Source organism: Phaseolus vulgaris, chromosome 9, assembly GCF_000499845.2.
Source record: "Phaseolus vulgaris cultivar G19833 chromosome 9, P. vulgaris v2.0, whole genome shotgun sequence".
Lineage (NCBI taxonomy): Eukaryota > Viridiplantae > Streptophyta > Magnoliopsida > Fabales > Fabaceae > Phaseolus > Phaseolus vulgaris.
The window spans coordinates 37,284,348-37,306,808 of record NC_023751.2 but is presented as its reverse complement, the minus strand read 5'-3'; the positions used below and the strand labels follow the sequence as shown (position 1 = coordinate 37,306,808).

Genomic DNA, 22,461 nt, shown 5'->3' with positions numbered 1-22,461 from the left:
TATGATAGAATATAACTTATAATGACCAATAAATAAAACTACAAAACTGTCTCATTTTGAATTCAATATCATATTTTATTCAAACTTCTTTTTTGGTAGTATTATTAAAACTTCTGTTTCATTCTTCTACTGTATTAAATATTTTATTGAAACCTTTTTTTATTGAAAGTTAATTATAAATAAAAGTAATATCTCAAAATTATAGTATTTAAAAGTTTATTTGATGATTAAAAATACACATAATTTATTTCAAGGAATATAATCTTGTTTAGTTAAGTTATGTTGTATAAAAAGAAACAAAATCCTCAAACACAACAAATATCTAAAATATTTATTGATTTTGAAATCAATAAAGAATTGGCTAAATTGAATAAGATTCAAAACCAAATCATCAAATATTATTTTTGTAATAATATAATATCTTATTTTATTTCACAGAATACTGTTTCAACGATATAAATTAAAATAAATAAATAAATATTTTTTATTATGTATAACTGTTAAAATGTTTAGAAATGATAAAGTATAACTTTTTATGTCAGTTTAATAAATACATATACCAAATATTTTTAATTTAGTCAAATAGTTCTTTAGCTTTTATATATAAGTTACAATTACCTAATCTGTACAATTAGTCAAACATGAATAAAATCTCCAACTTTTTTATTTAAATTTTTTGAAAATGATTAATGTCTTCTAAGAAAATATTTTTTAATTTTGTATACAATATGTTAATTTTAAATTAGTAACGATTTTTTTGTTTCTATTTTTTTATTAAATAACTAATGGAATATTTTAAATTTAAATATAAGTGTAACTGAAAATAATAAAACGTTAATTAATTTAATAAAGTTAAATTTACTTGTTGTCTGTCCATTACCATATTTATATGATTTTAATTGCACAACTCCTAAATGTGTTAATTAAATTTTTATGTTGTAACACTTTCATCTAATTTAAATAATTTAATTATTGATGGATATATATACATAATAATAATATAACGCATAATTATTAATTTTTTACAGTGTTATTTATTACGATAAGTATGTGTATCATAGCAAGTATAAATTATATTATTTGACCTACATTGATGAGTATAAAGTATACATATAGTTTATGTTCAACTTTTATTAAAATTTAAATATAATATAAATTTCACATCCTTAATATATAGGTTTACTTGTTTTGTCAGCTTTTTGCTTTCATTATTTATATCAAAGAAATTCATATCAGCAAAGTCAACCACTTTACTCATCCCAAACAAATTATAAAAATCATGCGTGACATTAGATAGAATAGTTTTTAGGATGATTGAATAAATTAATAATTATACTTATACAATTATATTTTATATTTATTTTTTAAACAATCCTATTTATTTACTTTTTTTAAAAAATTTCTATGATTATCATTTGTAATTAATAAATAATATTAAAATATTAACACTTTTAGCATGTATGTTTTAGCATGTATGTCTCCGTTAATGTGGAAATATATTAACAAATTTTTAAGTAGATTCTTCATAATTTGAATGGATTACTTTGATGAGTCTTGGTTTATGGTGGAGTTAAATTGTTTATCATAAATGTTTTTATAGAAGGTTTTGTTAGTTAAATTATGTTATATTTTTGAACACCAAAAAGTTTTTTACATATTATTTTTTCATTATGTATGACATTCTTATTAGTTGGAAAACACTTTGAAGATAGTGGTTTTATCAACCACTAAAGTTAAGTATACTAACATGACAAGAGTTGTAAATGTAACTTTATGGTTGAAGGAATTGAGTATGCCACATTGTCGAGTTTATTATGATAGTAGCAGTACAATATAGGATTGTCCAAGCACGAAGTCTATCATGGAAGAATTAAGCACATTGATATGAAACTGCAATTTGTAAGAGAGTAGATTGAACGAGGGTATGTTAAGGCGATGAAGGTCTTAACAAATCACTCGTATAATTACAAAGATTTTGTCAAAAAGTAAATTATTTCATTGCTTGGATTTGATCAAACTAATTAGAGAATAAGCTTGTAATGAACTTAGTGTCAAATAATCATTATTGCTCAAAAGAATTGTGTTGAACCCAGATGCATATTTGTGAATAATTGACTTAATAAAAAAAATGATAAAATGTTCATGGACTGTTTGATCAATGTTAGACTATCTAGTGTTGATATGCAATAAATGGTCTCAGTAGATCGTAAGTCTCTTAACGCCCACTTAGTTTCGAATTATCTGATGACTAGTTTATCTTATTACGAGAAAAACAATTCATGTCTTCCTCCTTATTGTTGATGTGTTTCACGTTACAAAAGTGTTTTTTTTCTATAAATAAGATATTGTATCTGTACTAGAAGTTAACCAAGACATGTAACTTAAAAATTAAAATAAAATTATTATTCATAAAAAACAAAATATTATTAATATAACTTAAATAACTATTATAACATCTTTTTTTTTATTATTATTTTTGTAAGAATGTTAAATTTGGGAAAAAATACGCTGGACAAAAGTATTCTTACTTTTATTTATATTAAAAAAAGAGATCTCAATCTTTTCACCATTTATTGATTAATTTGAGTACATGAAAAATTAATAGATGACTATGGTAAGTTTTTCTTTCTTTGATTTTATTTAAATTTTGTATAACTTTGATTAATATTGCAATGAAGTCTGATTTGCATCATCCTTAAATTAAACAAGTTTAGTTTTTGGAAATTATGAATTATCAACATTTAACCCAAATAGTTCATATAATAAATTAATATTTTAATTAAATATTTAAAATATTTTATTCATTTACTATTTATGGTATGTTGTAGTGTATATGTATTTAACTAATATTCAGTGTTAAAATTTGGAAGAACCAACTACTTGAGATAAAACATAATTAATGGAAAAACTATGTTTTTTTAATATTTTGTTATGTAATTCAGTGTTCAATACTCTTTTTATTTGTATTTAAACAATTTTCATCATCTATTTTAATGTTGGTTGGATTTAAATTTATTTATTTTAATAATTGAAATGTCTAATAATTATATTTCAATTTGATTTTTTTATTTTATTTGTGAGTCACTTCATATAGTTCAGGGAGTTTCACAAAGCTTTACATTAAACATAAATAGTAATTAATACGTATATTTAACTATATTATTCTATTTAATAAAATTAGATTCAGCGACGTCGTTTCATTCTCTTTCTTGGTTTAGAGTAACTACTATTGGAAGTGAGAATAAGCATGCTCAATTGCGCGATCTGAAACGAACGAGAAAGAGAAAGATGAGAAGAGAAGACACGTGCGAGCGTGTGGAGAACGCGCTACGAGAGTGCCACCGTCGAATTCCGGCAGGTCCGAGTCGCGACTCAGCGTGTCGCCACCTTAGCCAGGCGCTGGCCATGTGTCTTGTTTCGTCGGTGTGTCCCGAACAATCGGAGGCGGTGCGCACCCTTTGCTCCACCGCCGGCACCGCTCTGAAGCGCCGGCAATGCCAACAGGCTCAGTTTTCTCTCTCCCTCTGCCTCTCTTCTCACCAACAATAGCTTATTCCCTAACCTAACTAATTTTTGCTATTCAATTCTCTGTAAATTGTTAGGAATTTGTGGCAACGCTTATTATTCATATCGATTTAAATTTATTATTCATATTGATATAAATTTTATCTGTATCCGACGGTGAATTTATTGTGGAAGAAGAAAAATTGTTTGTGAGTGATACTTGTTTGAATTTATACGATTCAAATAAAATTGGGGAAATAGTGTAGAACATATGTAGTAGAGTGAATAATTGAAAGCAGATCCATAATTCATCTGATTCAAAAGTAATCTAGAAAATATAAATGAGTGTAAAAGAAAACAATTTTCAGTTTGATAGGTATAAAATTAGTTTACAATTTTTTGTGTTATCCTTCAACTCAAAATTATTAATCAAGCATATAACTTAATTAATTAAATTAATATATATTTGAAATTTGTTATTGATTTACTTATATAATAATTATTTTCACTGACAATTCTGTCATAGTTTCTTCTCTCTGATCATATAATAAAATTTTGCATTAGTATTGTATTTACTTTTATTTATTTTCAATATAGCGTGTCATGAATATACTTCTATTGCCATTTTAACGTATTTCAAACCTAATTTATTATGATTTTTGTATTAATATTTAATTATTAACTCATAAATTTTGTACTCAAACTAGTATTTTTGTTTTACCATTAGACATGTTATTTTAGTTTGTGCAATTGACTTGACTTTGTTTATTTCATATAATATGTAAAATAATTTCTATGTATAAATTAAAATTTATGATATAATATTTTGAGTAAATAAATTATATTTTTATTTATGGTAAATAATTATATTATGACAGTTATTTTTAACTATTGATGGATTTTTAATTAAATATTAAATTTAATTTACAAAGAAAGATAAAATGATATGTTAACAAATTTAAGAGGTTAACTATCTTAATAGCTCCTAAAGATACTCTGATTTAATATAGTTACTGAGTGATTTTCATTCAAATAAATTGAGTAACTGATTATAATTATTTTAATTTTCTCCCCTTGGATTGACATTACATCTGTGTTCTTCAGCTGTAATTTTTACTTTACAGAGAGAATGATGCTGAATTAAAAATGAAGACCACAACTACCTGTTTCGACCATTAAATAAGACCAGCTTCGATCAACTTCTATTTTTCTACACAGAATTTATTTTTTTCCAGTAAATAGTCAAACAACTTATTAAAAGTTTAAAGCAATCTGTTACAAGGTGGTGAGAATGGAAACTCATCAATGAGTTCGATCTTTGTTACCTTAAATAGGTAGGCACAGTAGGAGCCTATGGTCTCTGGTGTGTAAAAAAAGCCACCATGATCAGTTATTGATGGCTATTAAAACCGTAGGGAGAACTATAGCATTAGGATGGTGAAAAAAAGAACACGAATCTTTACTGTGTTACTGTAATATGCTCTTGTTTTAAGAGGCTAGATCCATTTCTACACCACTTGCATTTTTTTTAAGATATTTGCATGTACTTCTTATTTAAATTGAGATCCTTGTGCCTACACAAAGTGGGTGCATAAATTGCAGCCAATAAATTCTCAACTAAATTAGAGACTCAAGTAGAAATCCAACCCCCTCATTTATGTTTAGCATGCTTAGAACAGCGGTGAGTTGGTGGGCATATGTTCAAGTCATGCTGAGGAAATATTGGAATCTATTACAGCTTGGACTGGCCTTAATCTCTAAAAGTGTTAATAGTATTTACAAAGAAAAATTAATTCCACCATGGTTGCAAAAAACATAGTAGAGTATTTTATTAATCAGCCTACTCCATGTTATGTGATTTCATAATGTCAATCACTGCATAGATTTAGGAGCATTAGGGTCATAGGTTGCATTGTCCAATTACATGTTTACTTTGGTGAAGGAAACAAAGACTTCCATTGGAATTAATAAGGCATGCAAAGGGACGGTCCACTCTACAATAGTGGGACAGACACCTTCGTAGTTTGTTGAAACATTGTCAAATATGGCATTAATTGCTTTCTTATCCTCTTCATCTATAAATACACACATTTCTGATATCTCACATCACTGCATTTCCAATTTCTCCTTAGCTTTAAGTTTCTATCCATATCTTGTAGTTCAATTTAAACTTCTAAGCAGCATGGGGGCACTCACTTTCACAGAGGAGTTTACTAGCAGTGTCCAGCCAGGAAGGTTGTTCAAGGCTTTGATCCTTGATGCTCCAAACCTCATCCCCAAGCTGATGCCTGATGCCATTAAGAATGTTCAATTGGTTGAAGGGAACGGAGGCCCTGGAAGCATTCAGGAGATAACCATTGCTGAAGGCAAGTTGCACCATTTCACTTTATCATTTTTGTTGTTATTTGTGACTGACCATGTCTCACGTGAAGATTAAAGAAGATAGTAGACACATGGTAGTACTAAATCACATCATGATTTATCTAACCATGTGATCTAGTTAAAGAACTCAATAGTTTTCACCTTTATGTGCTTAAAATTTGGTTTTCAAAATATTTTCTAGTATAATCCAATACATCTTTTGGTAGGTTTCAAACAGAAATGACTAACAAAGAGATCGTTATTGGTAATGCCTTCAATGCAGGTGATAAGATCAAACACTTGAAGCATAGAATTGATGCAATAGACCCAGAGAAATTGACTTACAGCTACGCAGTGATTGAGGGGGATGGTGCACTGGAAAAAGTGGATTCAATTTCACATGAGATTAAGTTCGAGGCCACTGAGGAGGGAGGTTGCAAGACCAAGAATGTGAGCACTTATCATCCCAAAGCAGGGGTTGATGTCAAAGAGGAGGATTTCAAGGCTGCAAAGGAAGAAGGTTTGGCTCTCCTCAAGGTAGTGGATGCGTATCTTGTGGCAAACCCAGAGGCCTATGCTTGAAGCCTTGAACTGATCTTATACACAGGGCACCTTTGCATTAGATTATAATATGTTGTGCTCTATATTCAGCTTGTAATCTACTTGCCAAGCATGATATGGCTTATAATAAAATTTGATTTACTTTTATGGGGCTTGATAGCCAAATATGATAATACATTTATACTATCCACACAATTAACAATGTAATAGGTATGAAACATTTTAGGAGATTCTCAACCTTTATTTAGAAAAGATCAAAATTAATCTCTTACCCTATACAAAGGAAATAGATCAATTACAGAAAGAAATTTGTTTCACTAAAACACCAAAACTTAGGTGGAAGCACGTACAAAAAAATCTAATAACATGAATAAACTTTCTCATTCACAAACCTTAATCAAAACTACATAGGTAGAAACCTTAATCAAAACTACATAAATAAACACAACGTTCGTGACAACATACTATCCACACAATAACTAATTAAAGGGCACACAATAACTAATTAAAGGGTGGGATAATCAGACACAATGGTTAATTGGGACACTTTTTTTCATTTTTTCCTTTAATTGCTTTCAGAAATTGACTATGTTAATGGTGTCAGTCATGAAAGTGGTAAATCAGAGCTTATATATGTAAAATCATGGACAGAACATGAAACAATGCTGAATGCTTCACACGACAAGAAGGTTCCACAAGCTATGAAAACGATGTTTTGTATTGTATGTGCGTAATAATAATTGGTCTTTAAAGATAAACATAACTCTTGAGAAAACTTCAATCATCATTCGTCCCTAGTAGTTTGATTTACTGGAACTCGGACCATTACCTTTGTCTCGAAGTATTTTCGGATCTAAAAGGAAACTGTTCCGAATAGAGATTCATAATTGGTCTACTAAAACTGTTTTAGATTTCACAATAATTATACAAACTGACCCGGGATGATCATCTAGGTAAAGGATAAAGCAACAAACTTCACGTGACACTTAAATCACTCCACTCGAGTTTGGGAGACAAATGTACTACGGGATAGTCGAGAAGGCCGACATGACCGAATGGCCTAGAAGGGCAAATGACTCTCTTAATCCAAACACAACCCATAAATCCACAGATAACCCTAATTAAGTTAGTTTAGTGGTAAAACATAATTAAGACATGATTGGACCCTCTTTTAGACATACGAGCAGATCCATAACAGCTGAGACACATCCAAAAGGTATAAATATCAAAGGAGACTCAGTGTCAAAGGTAATTTTTCCACTTTCAACTCACCTGCACATTGTACTTGAACTAACTTAATCGTCGAAGTACCTTTGCAGGTTTCCCCCACTCATCTTGGTGAAAGGAAGAACCAATCAGACACCACTGTGCCTGAAGGTTGTGAAGATCAAAAGACGAAGACACAGAAAGAGTTACTCTAAAAGGAACCCGACCTTATAAGAATACAAACTGCTAAGGAGACACATGGAAGATTTAAAGATTTAATGACATTATCGATTAATACAGTGGAAACTTATTACTTGTTAATAAATATAGTATTAACCAATTTTATCCTCAGAAGAATATTACACAAATAAGTGAAAAATCCCTTGAAAGTTCCGAAACAAAAAACAATGAATCCTATAACCTCATGCTTCCACAATGATGCTTTGTTACACAAAAAAACGTTTGACTGTAATAACTACAGAGACCAATGAAGGGTTTTAATCACAAACTTCAATTTCTAATCCTATCAACATTCCATAACGTGGAATCAATTTATTGGGATAACGTTTTTTAATTGAGCCCGTCATATGATAGAGATGCAAAACTTACCACAAAATAATGGGATATTCCAGCCCATTGTGCACATAATTTGGTTCTGTCAAGTCAGATTTTAAGCCACAAATTTCGGTCAAAACATGGTTTTTGTACCTGCAACAATAAACAACAGCAGTCATACTCATTCTTAAAACTAAAAATGTATATACATTCAGATCTCATACAAAGATATCAAAATTTTCTTTTCTCCATACTCTTATAGTACCGACAAGTTCTCTAAAAAAATCTACACTTTACAAACCAAAATGTTCTGTGTAAGTGTATAACCATTTTTTCTTTTATTAATATTATTAATGAATATTGATAATTGACTTATTGAATATATTCAGTGATGGTCATTTCAAAGTATGAAGTTCAACCTAGAAAATTGTAGATAATATTTTTAAGGTATTTTAAAAATGTGACAAACATTGATTTTCCATTATCTCTTTATGAAGAAGTTTTTCTCTCATTCTCTATATAAAGAGAAATTGAAATTGTGAGAAAGAGAAAAACAAAGTGAGAAAAATAACATAGAAAATAAATGAAAGAATTAATAATCACCATAGTGTGAGACTAGAAATCTTAATGAGAGGTTTATGAAACATTGCATTTCATCATTTTTGAATCAGATTAAGTATTATTGTCATAGAATAAAAAAAAACAAATATTATAATCCTATACTTTCATAATAAAGATATTTTCTGAAATAATTTCATAAATTTTTACTTCTGAGTTTATGTTAAAAACTCTCGGATATAATTATTTTTTATTTTTTTTATCTACTTGTTACTTTCACCAGTGTTCATATTATATTTATACAAAACAGGAAAAATTAGTTCGAAAAAGGGACACTAGAAAAATCGAATACATAAACTAAGTGAGCATTCTTTGTATTAAAACATTTATTACTTCATTTGACTTCAACGTTCTCTGTCCAATTTTCAAATACACAAAAAATCTCGATTTGAAAAAGTACATATCCGCCAAAAAATGGAAAATATCTCACTTGGTCTGGCAAGAAAAAAAAATCAAAATAAAAAATTAGGATGTGAAAGAAGTTCTTAACTTTAATCATGTACTTTATTTTCTAAATATATATTAATATTATCGTTTAAATCACACACCCTTTTAATTTTGAATTGAAGTTATTAATAAATTATACTTTTAGTTTTTTTAAGTGTTTCTTATTTCCAGAAACCTGAGCATATGCATGTTAACCAAAAAATGTAATATGTTAAATTTGTTGCATTTATATTTTCAATTATAAACCAAAGGCAAGTTTCTTCCCCTTCTTTTCTTCTATTTATTGTTTCAATGAGATATTTAACTTTGAATTATTGATTTAACCATTGAATTTTGTATTCTTTAATCATGAACCAAAATAAAAACACCTTAAACATTTTAGGTTGGTATATATATAACTAAAATGCCTAGTTTTTAAGTGAACTACTTTACTCGTTAGGATAGACTCGAAAATGGTTCTGATACCATGTTACGAAATAGACTTTAAACCTAATTTAATCCCATAAAACCGGTTCATAAAGTTGAAATTTACACCACTTCATTGTCCTCATGTCTAGTCGATGTGGAATCTCCAACAAACTATTATCTTTATTTTTATTTTTCCATCAGATATACAAATAAAATTTGCTGCAGCAACATTTAAGTTAATTTACTTTATTATTTTCTTATCAAAATTTGTATTTATCTGTCTAATTAAATATGCCCATAAATCAACAGACATAATTATATCAAGTGTCAAATATTTTAATGTAATCTGTCTCTATATATTAAAGTAGAATGACTCCCTTGTTTGTTTGTGCATTACCTTTTTGTAGTATGAATCAAGATCCAATAACTATTCTTTACAGTGCTAATTAACTACCAAACACCTTTCTTCAATCAATTGTTTGCACAGTTTTTCTTTGCTTTCTCTCTAGCAGCTGTTGTTTGGCTGATAACCTCAAGCAAAATTGATTGCTCAAAAATGGTGAATGCACCTTGTTATTCAAACAATTCATCAGGTTGGTAAAACACTATCACGGAATAAAAACCAATTTTAGAGATAAAAACAATTAGTCACTATATTAACTAAATTAGATACTATTTTAGATACTAAAAAATTATTAGTATTTAAAGTAGTTTTTTTATTCATAAAATTTATAAACTATTAAGATTTTAGCTAATAATTACTTTTATTACTAATTTAAGTATTAATAATTTTTTAGTCTGTAAAATAATATATAATCTAGTTAATATAGTGTCTAATTATTTTTATCTCTAAAATTAGTTTTTATTTAGTGATTTTCTTTTATATTGTATCAAACAAGTTTATAATGTTGGCAAAATGGTCTTATTGTGCAATAGCCGCCCATGTGTATTGTATAGTTTTGATACAATTATTTGGAGATATGAAATACAAAACTTATTAATCAGACACTCATTGATTTGAAAGTCTTAAAATAAAAAATCTCATTCTTAGCTGCCAAATAAATGCCCATTTCCATCAAAGTGTTCATTCCTATTAAACTACTCCATAACCACAAGACCTATAAAAGTGCTCTCCCTTTGAGTTTTTTTCTGTGATCTTTGCAATCAACACAACATTGACCATGGGAGGCACAACTTTCACATATGATTATTCCTCCCCTGTTGCTCCATCACGCATGTTCAAGGCCTTGATCACTGACTCTAAAACTTTGCTTCCAAAGCTCTTACCACAGTTCATAAAAGAGGTCAACTTGATCCAAGGAGATGGGGAAGCTGGAACCATTGAACAAGTTAACTTTGCTGAAGGTTAGCAGAAACACTTTCACAAACTAAACTAAAATCAATGGATTACAAGGTTATATATATATGTGTGTGTTTTTCTAGTGGCTGAAGAATTTCTTGTGTTTGATTTTGTGCAGCTAGCCCCTTCAAATATGTGAAGCACAGGATTGATGAGGTTGATAAGGAGAAATTGGTGTGCAAATACACTATGATTGAAGGGGGTCCATTGGGGGAGAAACTTGAGTCTATAGCTTATGAGGTTAACTTTGAGGCCACAAGTGATGGTGGTTGCCTTTGTAAAATGACAAGCAAATACAATGTGATTGGGGATTTTGAAGTCAAAGAAGAAGAGATTAAGGAAGGAAGGGAAAGCTCTCTTGGAGTCTGCAAAGTGGTGGAAGCCTACCTGCTTCAGAATCCACAAGTCTATGCTTAGATTTTCATTTGTTTATGTCCAATTTATTCAGTTTTTGAATGATGGAAGTCCTTACTCTGTGCTTTGGCAAGATATTTGTACTTTTTGTGGTAGCAGAGTTGGAGATTCACCATCCTCTTTAATCTTTATGAATTGATAGAGCATTATATTCTGATGGTAATAGCTCTGCCAAATCATTGTGCAACTAATAATGTTTGTGTTATGAACATCTTAGACATGCCAAAGGGCTCAGGTTTGTAACTAATGTTCAATGATGTATAAGATGAATGTGAATCTTGGGCAAACAAGTTCCTCTGGAGTAATTTTGTTTGAGCGAGTTTGGATGAGTTTTCAAGGTTTCAAATTTATCTTTTTATCTTATCTTTCACTTGTGCATTCTCTCTTAATCCATTTATCTCAATTTTTTCATAGAATTATGAAATTAACACAAATTTGAGAGTAAATCGTTCAAATTCTTAAATTAGAAGTTGAATTATAATTATTTTATCAATTAAAGTTCATGAATTCTATTTTTTTTATGAAATATTAATGAATTATGATACTTATCAACACTACACCATTTTCTATCAATAGTAACGTTTTCATAGTAACAATTCTTTAAAATGTTACTATACATAATTTTTAATTCCTATAGTAACAGTTATTTGCGTAAATGTCACTGTAAATAAAATAAATAAAATTTTAGTTATTACAGTAACAATTTTTACATAAATGTTACTGTATATATTGTAACATTTTATAGATAAATATCAAATAAGTAAATTTAAACCAATATATTTTTTAAATCTCATTACAAATTTTCAAATATAATAAGTAAATTCATAAAACTAACTTTTTTAAATTTATATTTTTTACTCTCCATCTGAACTTCCTTTCTCACTCTTTCAGACCCAACTCAGTCTCTCGTACTCGTTTTCATTACTCTCTAAATCTCGTTCTTTCTCTTTCAATCTCGGTCTCGTTCCTCTTTCAATCTCGTTTCACTCTCTTGTTCCCGCTGCTCTTAGTCTCCGTCTTTCTCTTCCTCTGTTTCCTTTGACACCGCTTCACAATAGCTTTCGAGAGTGGGAGTGAAGCTTCTCTCTTCCTCTGAGTTGCTGTTACGGGATCAGAGTTTCAAGTGCTTCTCTGTCTCTAACTCAAGAAGAAGTTGTATAAAACCTCCGAGAAGGAAGAGCAATGGAGGTAATTTCATTATTTCCTTTTATTTTTAACAACACTTTCATTATTTTGATTCTATATTTTGCTTTGTTTTCTTTTCTTACGTTTTCACTTTCTCATGTTACACATATTGTGCAATGCTCACCAAGTGTTTGATAAAATGTTTGAACGATGGTGATTGATTCTAGAGGAATGTAACACAACAATATTTAAATTAGCATTACCAAGGCACCAAAGCTTAGCGACTTTGGCAGAGTTAGCATTAAAAGCAATCAGCTTCAAATTAAAAGATTGAAAAAATCTAGTGTGAGCATCAGAAAAAACAGCCATAGGTGCAACAAGAAAAAGAATTTTTGGTTTATGATTTCTAACAAGATTTCCCAACATTTTCATGAATTTAGAATTAGTCAAACATTGGATGTTCCAGGAAATAAATCTCTTAAAATAAAGGAAATAAATCTCCAGGCATAAAGACTCTAAATCTAGAGCAAATATACCAAATAAATTCTTAATCTCAATCTCTTCATTTTAGGGATTTATTACAAACAAGTCTACATTTATTATCCAATCAATCTATATTTATTGTACAGTAAATGTGCAATATTTATAACCATATTTCAACACAAATAACATGAAATTCATAATAGTCCTGAAAACATTATTAAATTCCCTCATTATGAGCTTAACATATCTCTGATTGCACACACAAAAGATTCATATTTTGAAAATTGTTGTTTTTCTAGTGGTAAAGCAAGATGACAACAACCAAACACTCTTTTTATCCTACTTTTACACATGGGAGTACATAAATTTTTCGAATAATAAATATAACGCGTTACGTATTAATTTCTCACTTCAACTTTTCGAATACGTGCATATAAGTGGAAAATGTTGGATGTTTTTGTTCTCTGGAAGGTCCTTTTTACTCAGCTTGAATCAATACTATTATATCATTTTTACTTTTGTTGATTATATACATGTGATTGTGAAATGTGGGTGCATGCAAGACCATTCAAGTTTGAGGGCAAAATCAAAAGGGAATCTACCCATTTTGCATACCAAGCCTTACAGCTGGTCCAAGGTTGGGTCAAGTCAATGTTTATATTAGTTTCCATCTAATTAAATTAGTACGACATTTATTTCTCAATTAATTGAGGTGATTAAATAGTTATTTCTCAAATAATTTACAATCTTTATAGTAAATATGCTTATCCATCTGAATTAATTTCAGGTTTCCAACATCATATACTTGGATTCTTCTGCTGGTGTTGGACTCTCTTATTCCAAGAACACAAGCAAATACGTTATTGGGGACCTGCAAACGCGTCTGATACCCATGTTTTCCTCTTAAAGGTAGCTCCAAGAAAAAATGTTTGAATGCTTTATTCAATTTTTTTTTATTGGGAGGGTAGTCTGCTATTAAAACAGTAGGATTCAAAGACAGAGGAACAAAATCAAATCAATGAAAGGTTGTGAGTTATGTGAATTTTGAGAGGCATTATTTTGTTATGTTCTCTTTTATGCTGGGAAGAAATGTTGTAAAACTCAAATCCTGATGTGGGGTAAATGTAAATTCAGAAATGCATGACAGATTTTCTGTCCCTTTAATTTCCTTCCATCTTATCTCTGTTTTTTCAGTTGGAAAATGATATTTGTGCTTTCTATGAAGTTAGCAACGAAGCTACAAATAAGCACAGAGAATAAATAGTTAAATAGGGACATAAGCTTTATTTATTTATTTGTGCAGGTAGTAGGTATGTGACTTGTAGTTAGGCATGAATGAGGTTTAGAGATGCATGGGGAGAGAATCTATTAGTATCCGTAGAATTTGAGTGACGTGTGTTCCCGTGTGTTCCCTGGTGCACAATGATGGTTGAAGGTGTTGCATTTAAGAATGTGGAATACTATTTAAGAATGTGGAATACTTAAAAATCTTAAGAGTAGTAGTGTAGATATAGAAGGTAGTTGATGAATGTAAAGTCAACCTTTACGAATTCAGTAGTCTATTTATAAAAAAAACAACATATCTGTCTGATTTCTTGTTCTTAAACGTGTAGTGTTGATGTAAATTATTAAAAGCTTTTAGTAACATTTTTATAATGTTATTGTTTTATTAAAAAACATTACTAAAAGGATTTAGTAACATTTTTAAAATGTCACTTTTTTATCAAAAAGAGTTACTAACAATAATTAGTAACATTTTTATAATGTTACTTTTTAAAAAAAAATATTACTAAAATGATTTAGTAACATTTTTAAAATGTCACCTCTATATTAAAAAAGCTTGCTAAAGATTTGTAGTAACATTTTTATAGTGTTACTTTTTATTAAATAAACATTACTAAAATGATTCAGTAACATTTTTAAAATGTTACCTTTTTATTAAATAAATGTTACTAAAAATATTTAGTGACATGTTTATAAATGTATCTATTGAAATGTAAAAATGTTACTAAAAGTCTTTAGTTACCTAGCATATCCACTACATTTGATAAAATGTTACTAAATCTTATTAGTAACATTTTCCTTAATTTAGTAACATTTTTTTGATGTTACTAATTATGATATATCTAGTAGTGCAATAAGAAACTTCAAAATAACAAAGTAAGTCACAGAGATTTTAAGTGTTAAGGCCATAATGGCTAAAAACAATGCATTTTTCCTTGTTGCACTTTATAGAAGTGCACAACATTTTGAACCAAAAAGGAAGGGGTGATGACCCCTTGATCAACCTCAGAACTTTATGGTTCATGAGAATTATTGTTGAAAAGGTAAACACCACCAAAGCTTGATTTTATGTGACTGTAAGAGAGGCATAAAGGGGTTAGTGGTCATAACTAATCCTCAATTAACATATCACAGAAACATAATCAAAGACTTATGCAAGTTAGTTACTCCTATGGCTACCTGAAAGTTTTAAACTGATGAGAACATAAGCAACAAAAAAGAAAGTTTGTATGACAAAAAGAGGAGGAAAAATCAATGACAAATGCAATTATCCATGGATATGTAACAGATCAGAATAACTCCTATACCTATAGCGTTCAATCATTCATTGCAGCAAGAGTTTACTGAGAAATATTCTTAATATTCCTCCATGCATGCATCGGTAGCAAGAATTTGCTTACATTTGCAAATTATTCTTCTCTCTTGTAACATTGCAATGAAAATTCTTCTTCCTTTCATACTTCTTTAAGAAAATAGTTTGAGTGCTCAGTCTTTCCATGAAAAACTATGTTGGATATTGTAACTGCTACTTGATTATCTACAAACACCTTGCTTAAATCAATTTGAACCACTTGTAGGTCAGCTAGAATTTTTCTCACACAAAGTTCTATTTACAACTAGAGTGGCATCTATGAACTCTGCATCAAAAATTGATTGTACCACATTTGAGATCTTGATTATCTACAAACACTATAAGAGAGTGTTGGAAAAATCATAACTAATTTTCCCTTCTTTGTGTACATACAAAAGGGGTACTTGCAAAAACAATGACAGACTAAAGAAAATACAGCAAAATAGAATAATGACATTGAGAATTTTTTAATGTAGGAAAACCTCCTCACTTTGAGAAGTAAAAATTCACGGAACCTAGTCCAAAAAATATTTTCACTATGAAAGTAAGATTACAATATTTGTTTCTTTCACTTTATGAGGGTAACACTTAATCTCACTCAAGAAGGATGAAATACAATGTTTCTATAGTCTCTCACCATGATTTCTAATATCACACTGTGCTGATATCAATTCTCTCATTTACTCTCTATATTGCTCTTCTCACATGCTTGTATATAGAGAATGAGATAAAGATTTTTTCATAAAGAGAAAATGAATGATTAATGTTTGTCATATTTTCAAGATACTTTGAAAAGACTATCTTTGACTTTTTAGGTTCAACTTTATAGTCTTCAAGAGAAATATAATTCCAAGATATTGAAATGTCTATCATTGAATATATTTAATGGATCAATTACCAATATTCATTGGTCATGGTCTCCCATTAATTAAGGAGGGATTTCCACCAGAAAGATTATTTAATTTTTTTTCTTGCATAAGGTTGATTAAACCATGACAAGGAAAAGAGTTTTGGAGTTGTGTGGTTCAGAAGGATTACCAAATCTAAGAACAAAGTAACACATTCAACCAATTAGAAAATCGAGTGAAGAAGAATTATATACCATTTTGCACACATGGCTAGCTCCCACGATGTTATAAAGCTTGTGCACTTTACTACTTTAGGTAGAACCTTCAAATTTTTTACCTGTTACATTCATGACTTGTCCAAGTCCATTACAAGAAAAACGAAAACTTTTCAACCATGGCTAGTGAAGAGAAAGTAGAACACAAAAGCTGCCACACTTGTTCATACGTTTCATCCTAGAGAATTCATTTCTTTTAAACGATTGCGTGTCAATGTACACAAAATAAGAGGCCTTTATGGTGCACCTTAGGACCTTGTATAAGTGTGAAAGTCATCAACATCTTAACTATTCCTTAACCCTCACTTTATCAACATAAGTTTGTTTAAGAGAGTCTGATTATAATAACAACAATCATCTGTCATCACATGAAAAAAATATTACTAAAAAACATATGAAAAGATTAAACTAAAATTCAAAAACAAAAATATACACAAATGGACTATACTTATTTATAAAGAATTTTAAAAACAACGAGATAAAACCTTAATTTACCTTTATTCAAGTGAAGTTTGCGTTATGTATATATTTTTATTATAACCGTATTAACCTTCCTTATTTTGATGAGTTTAATATACTTAAACAATAGTTATGTATGGTTTTATGATGATTCATGTGCATCTGTGTATCTTTTTAATGGATATATGCTAATAAGATTATCCCCTACTATTTTGGGTTCATAACTTTCTTTTGGATCCTTTGGTGTCATATAAAATTAAAAAATGTTAATTGAAAAAACGATTTTTAAACACCTAATTTCTTTAGAATACAATTAAATTATCACTTTTACATAGCAATTACACAAAAAAAAGTATGAAGTTGTTAGGAGAAAACTGAGAGAAAAAACTGTTGAAAGATTAGGGTTAATTTGGGATGAAGTTTGTGAGGGAAAAAAAATAACAAATTTCAATTTTTTTGGCAAATTTGAACCTGTATGTCAAACACTGATAATTTTCTTAAACAATTTTTTTATATAAAATAACTGAAAACGGGGAAAATTAGTTGCCACCAACATGCTTTTACCCAACACAATCTCCATTGTAAAACTTGGTGCAGAAAATATACTCAATTAACACCCTTCAACCTAATGGTACAAAACATCTCAAGTTTTTCTTCTTGCACCCCACAATTTCTTCTCGCATCTTATAATATATGAAATGATGCTATCATAAAACATCTTAATCAATTCAAATTTTTAAATGCTTAATTCAGAATAATCTAAAATTTTAAAATTATCCCAGATTATTTGATGTATATAGAAAAAGAGTGCAAGTGCATGATATAGGTAGTTTTTTATGCTAGGTGGCAAAATGCAAAGTCACCCACTTCATTGTTTGATGAGGTCACTTTAGTTGATTATCACATTTGAAAATAATGTTGTGACTGTCATCAAATTTCATTACAAATTAAACTGTCATAAGCACTGAAGTGATCCAATTGAATGGAGACAGATTGAAAAAGTTGGAAGTTTCTTTAATTGAAGTATCACCAAATCCACTACATGCTTTACATCCAAATCCACTACTGCAAAACTATCAAACTTTGAGTCCTCCTGTGGTGGCACTACCAAAATTTCCTTACACATGAATGAAGAAATGAAGCTGTACAAATAATGTGCTGGTAGGAACATGCAAGAATGCAAAACTAAGAGATGAAAAAATGAATAATCCTCACAACAGTCTTATTGGAAAGAATGTGGCCTAATCTTTGATGGCAAATGGCCATTCACTTTTTCATCAACATGAATCAAGCAAAAGGGTACTTAAGAATAAGAATTTTGTATTGAGAAAGGATTATCACTGCACTGCAATTTTTCCACTGATACTGTGAAGGTAGAAACAGGAGGAGGAAGAATCATATGATGGAGTTCCAAGTTCAGGACATGGTTCTGGGAGCACTGAGTCTGCAAATCCAGACACATTTGAGCATTCCCAAGTAATGGGAGAAACAGAATTTGTAGACAAGGTTATGTTGGAAAGGCATATGTTTGTGAAAGGGGATTCCTCTATTCCAGCAAAGTTTCCAGCAATGGTGATATTTTTACCTGTGACATCCCTCAAGGTAATGTGATCCAAAAGTGGGAGTGCATTTGGATCAAACTTGTCATCAGGATGAGAACCACAATTACCAGTGGCAGCAATTGCTGTGTGCACATTTTCCATTTGTATGTCTGATATAACAATATCTTTCATATAACCACCTCTTCCTCTGGTGGTTCTAAACTCAATGCCACTGTTTGACTTCAAAAGATGAGCATGCTCCACTAGAACATTTGAAATGCCACCAGACATGTCACTGCCAAAAGCAAGAGCAGAGCCAGAAAATGCATGAAGATGCACCCTTCTGATGTGTACATTCTCAGTTGGCCTGCCATAGGCAATGCCATACTCATCCCACCCACTTTTTAGAGAAATTGCATCAAATCCCATGCCAACAATACAATCTTCTATACACACATATTCAGAAGAATCTGAAAATAAGTAGTGCACAAAGGTTACCAAAGTGACTCTAACCAAAGTTTGGTAAGCTAATGATATTTTAGAAGCAATGTCATTTTCACAACAAGGACCAAAAGCAAAGAGGGTGTTAATGATAATGTGGTTGTTTGTTACAAACCTGGCACTATACCAACAGTATAAGGAGATTCTGGAGGAGTAGAGATTGAAACATTTTGAATATGTACATGGCTGCATCAAATTACATAAAACTAAATCAACATGACCTTTTATTTTCTTGAAAGATAAGAAGTATCATTTCATTTCATTACTGTCTAGAAGAAGCACAGAACATGTATACCTGCAATAAACCGGGTGGATGCTATAAGCTGGGGCATTCAAGAATGTAAGATTTGAAACCACCACATAATCAGATGCTACAATTTCAACCAGATGAGGCCGGCTGTGGTTCAAGGAATGGGAGCTATACCACTCCCACCAAACCATTCCCATGCCATCAATGGTTCCATTGTTACCTAAGGAATCACACAAAGACATGAAAATTCAATCAAGAAACAAACAAATGAAAGCTTGCTGGAAAGAAACAGAACATTGGGAGATGACAAAACCTGTTACGACCACATCATGTAACATGTATCCATTTATCAAGCTCTGATATCTTCCCCCAGGAACTTCAAGGCCTCGGCCATAAGAAGGCAAGGGTTCAATAACATCCCAGTGAGTTGGATCCTAAACAAATAATAACAAGATGTAAAAACCAAAACCCAAATAAAAACACACCATGTATTAGAACATGAATCATCACTAAACACAAAGGATCAGCAAAAAGAGACATGAACAATCAAAAGTTACTGAAAAGAGAAGCAAACCTGAGATCCAATAATGACAGCACCTTTTTCCAAAAAGAGGGTGAGATGGCTGGTAAGATTGAAGCTTCCAGTGAGCCATTTACCCGGAGGAACATAGAGCTGAGCGCCACCCTTATCGGCAAATGACTTAAGATAGAAGATGGCATTCTGGAACGCAATGGTGTTGAGTGTTCTACCATCTCCAACTGCACCAAACTCCAAAATGGAGACACTGTGTGGTCTTGGGTTTAGTGTTGGGTTGGAACCACATTGCCCACCATCTCCACTAACTCTCACGGCATTGCTCAATGCCACCAGCAAGAGCAATGCCACCTGAAAGTGGGTGCAAAAACTAAAATGAAACTCATTGATTCTCATAAGATATCCTACAAATACAATACTTAACCACGGGATTACACTCCAGTATAACACACCGAAATCCAAATCCAATCACAATTCAATTGGAACAGAAACAAATGAATAATCTCATCATTGATCAAACAATTTACTTCACACACACACACATCATATGACTAAGAACTTGAAAGAGAATTCCAATCTGAAACAAGAATGCAAGATTGTCAGATCAAATGGAATGAAATTTGATCCAACTGAATCCCCCATCATTGGCATCAATCATCCAGCCACATGCCTAACCAAAGGAACAACAAAACAAGACCCAACATTTACCCATCACGCATGCTTTGACTTGTCTAAAACCAAACCAAAGATTGGAATTTGAGAATGCCCTCTTACTCATCAGTGACTCCCAGATTTGAAACAAGGCCCAAAGTCAAAAAGCAAAGACCACAAGCACAGCAAAAACAAAAACAAAAAAACCAGAACAAAATGAACCACGAAAACGTACTTACAAACATCTTCTTGAGTCAAAGCTGGCAACAGGGTCAGAGTCCAAGGGAGACAAGAAATAAGTAACTAAAAGAAAAAAAGGAAAAAAAAGAAAGAAATTGCAGCAGAATCAGAGAGAAAAGAGAGAGAGAGAGAGAAGAGAGAAGGAAAAGAGAAGAAGAAGAACCAGCCACGGGAACAGAAGCAGCTTTATTTCCAGTTTTGTGAGTATTATTATAACATTAATCTAGGCACAGAAAAGGAGAAGATTAATAGTCCTTTCCTACATGTAACATGGTCGTGTATATACAGATATTTAGCAAAAATCTCATTTTTTTTCCTAATGACAGCTTTTGCTTTCCTTGCATATACTAATTAATTATCTTGATTCAAATATAGAAAAAAAAACGGAATAATGGTGAGGTGAAAGAAATGGTGGAGTGTGGGAAGAGAGAGAATAAGAATAAGGGGACAAAAAAAATAAAAGCATAAAAACAGGTAAATTAATAGTAATAATTGGGTATTGCCCCTGTTAATGATGATGATTAGTAACGTCTCTCGCCGACAAAATGGTTCGAAACGGCCCTCATAGATTGTGGGTGCAGTGCAGAGGAACAGTGTTTGTGGGTGTGTGGAAGTGATTTCACATGTCAGAGTTTTTACAAGGCAAAGTAAATTGTTTGAAGTGTGTTTTGTGTTTGGCATGTGTTAGGGAGTGAGAGAGTGGAACAGTGAAGAGTGAAGAAACAAAACAACGTTAACATTATTGTTGGTAACATTAAGATTTGAGGAGGGTGATTAGTGGGATGGGGAATGATAAAGTAGGAGGGGTTTGAGTTTTGGAAGTGACAGGTGTGAGGAAATGGGAGGGTGTAGAGAGGGAGAAGGGGGTCCCCTGAGTGACACGTGGAGGGGGTAGGAGGGAGGGGTGGGTGAGGGAATGAGAATATGTTTGGGGAATGCATGGGGCACAGAGATTAGAGGGCGCATGTGGATTGACAGAGCAGAAATGGGGGACTCTGGGGCCCACATCAATCATGCCATACATGCTAGCCTGGCTTCACTCACTTCAATCTTATTAGTGTTCAACCATATTTGAATAAGTTTCTTTATTAATGTTTTAAAAAATATAAGTATTTTTTCTATACACTGAAATTAGCTTATGTATAAAATTAAATTATTAACTATTTTTTATAGAAATCTCACAATTAATTTTTTCATTTTGATTGGATTCTATTTATTTTATTTATTTTTAGTTATTTACTTTCAGTTCTCATCAGGACATTTGGAAAATATGAGATTTAAGTAAGTGTTTATATGTAATAAATGTATAATAATATATATTTGTTTTGGTCGTTACGTCTCTTTATACGATTATGATGGATTTAGGAATGACAATGCGGGATGGTCATACATGATGACTTGCAGCGTGCGACTAAAGAGTGCGGGATAAACTCATTAATATAGTTCACTAACCTGCTTAGGCCGCCAGCACCTCACGCGAGCCA

General features: G+C 30.9%; 2 protein-coding genes, 1 long non-coding RNA gene and 1 pseudogene across 3 annotated transcripts; 3 read left to right on the top strand and 1 right to left on the bottom strand.

The window, feature by feature from the left end:
- The first annotated feature begins 3,185 nt into the window (after positions 1-3,185).
- Positions 3,186-3,663, top strand: LOC137820770 (uncharacterized). The gene has a single exon (XM_068625012.1). The coding sequence runs from the start codon at positions 3,289-3,291 to the stop codon at positions 3,547-3,549; it is 261 nt and encodes an 86-aa protein (XP_068481113.1). The 5' UTR covers positions 3,186-3,288; the 3' UTR covers positions 3,550-3,663.
- A 1,921-nt stretch (positions 3,664-5,584) lies between these two features.
- Positions 5,585-11,739, top strand: LOC137820771 (uncharacterized; annotated as a pseudogene).
- Positions 11,740-12,319: 580 nt separating this feature from the next.
- On the top strand, positions 12,320-14,219 carry LOC137821824 (uncharacterized). The gene is made up of 2 exons (XR_011082881.1): positions 12,320-12,622; positions 13,830-14,219. It is a non-coding gene; the product is annotated as an uncharacterized lncRNA (long non-coding RNA).
- Positions 14,220-18,252: 4,033 nt separating this feature from the next.
- On the bottom strand, positions 18,253-21,712 carry LOC137821008 (probable polygalacturonase). The gene is made up of 6 exons (XM_068625394.1): positions 20,977-21,712; positions 20,126-20,437; positions 19,865-19,985; positions 19,597-19,771; positions 19,417-19,487; positions 18,253-19,270 (listed from the first exon to the last, which is right to left on the bottom strand). The coding sequence occupies exons 1-6, from the start codon at positions 20,980-20,982 to the stop codon at positions 18,597-18,599; spliced, it is 1,359 nt and encodes a 452-aa protein (XP_068481495.1). The 5' UTR covers positions 20,983-21,712; the 3' UTR covers positions 18,253-18,596.
- Between the last annotated feature and the right edge of the window lie 749 nt (positions 21,713-22,461).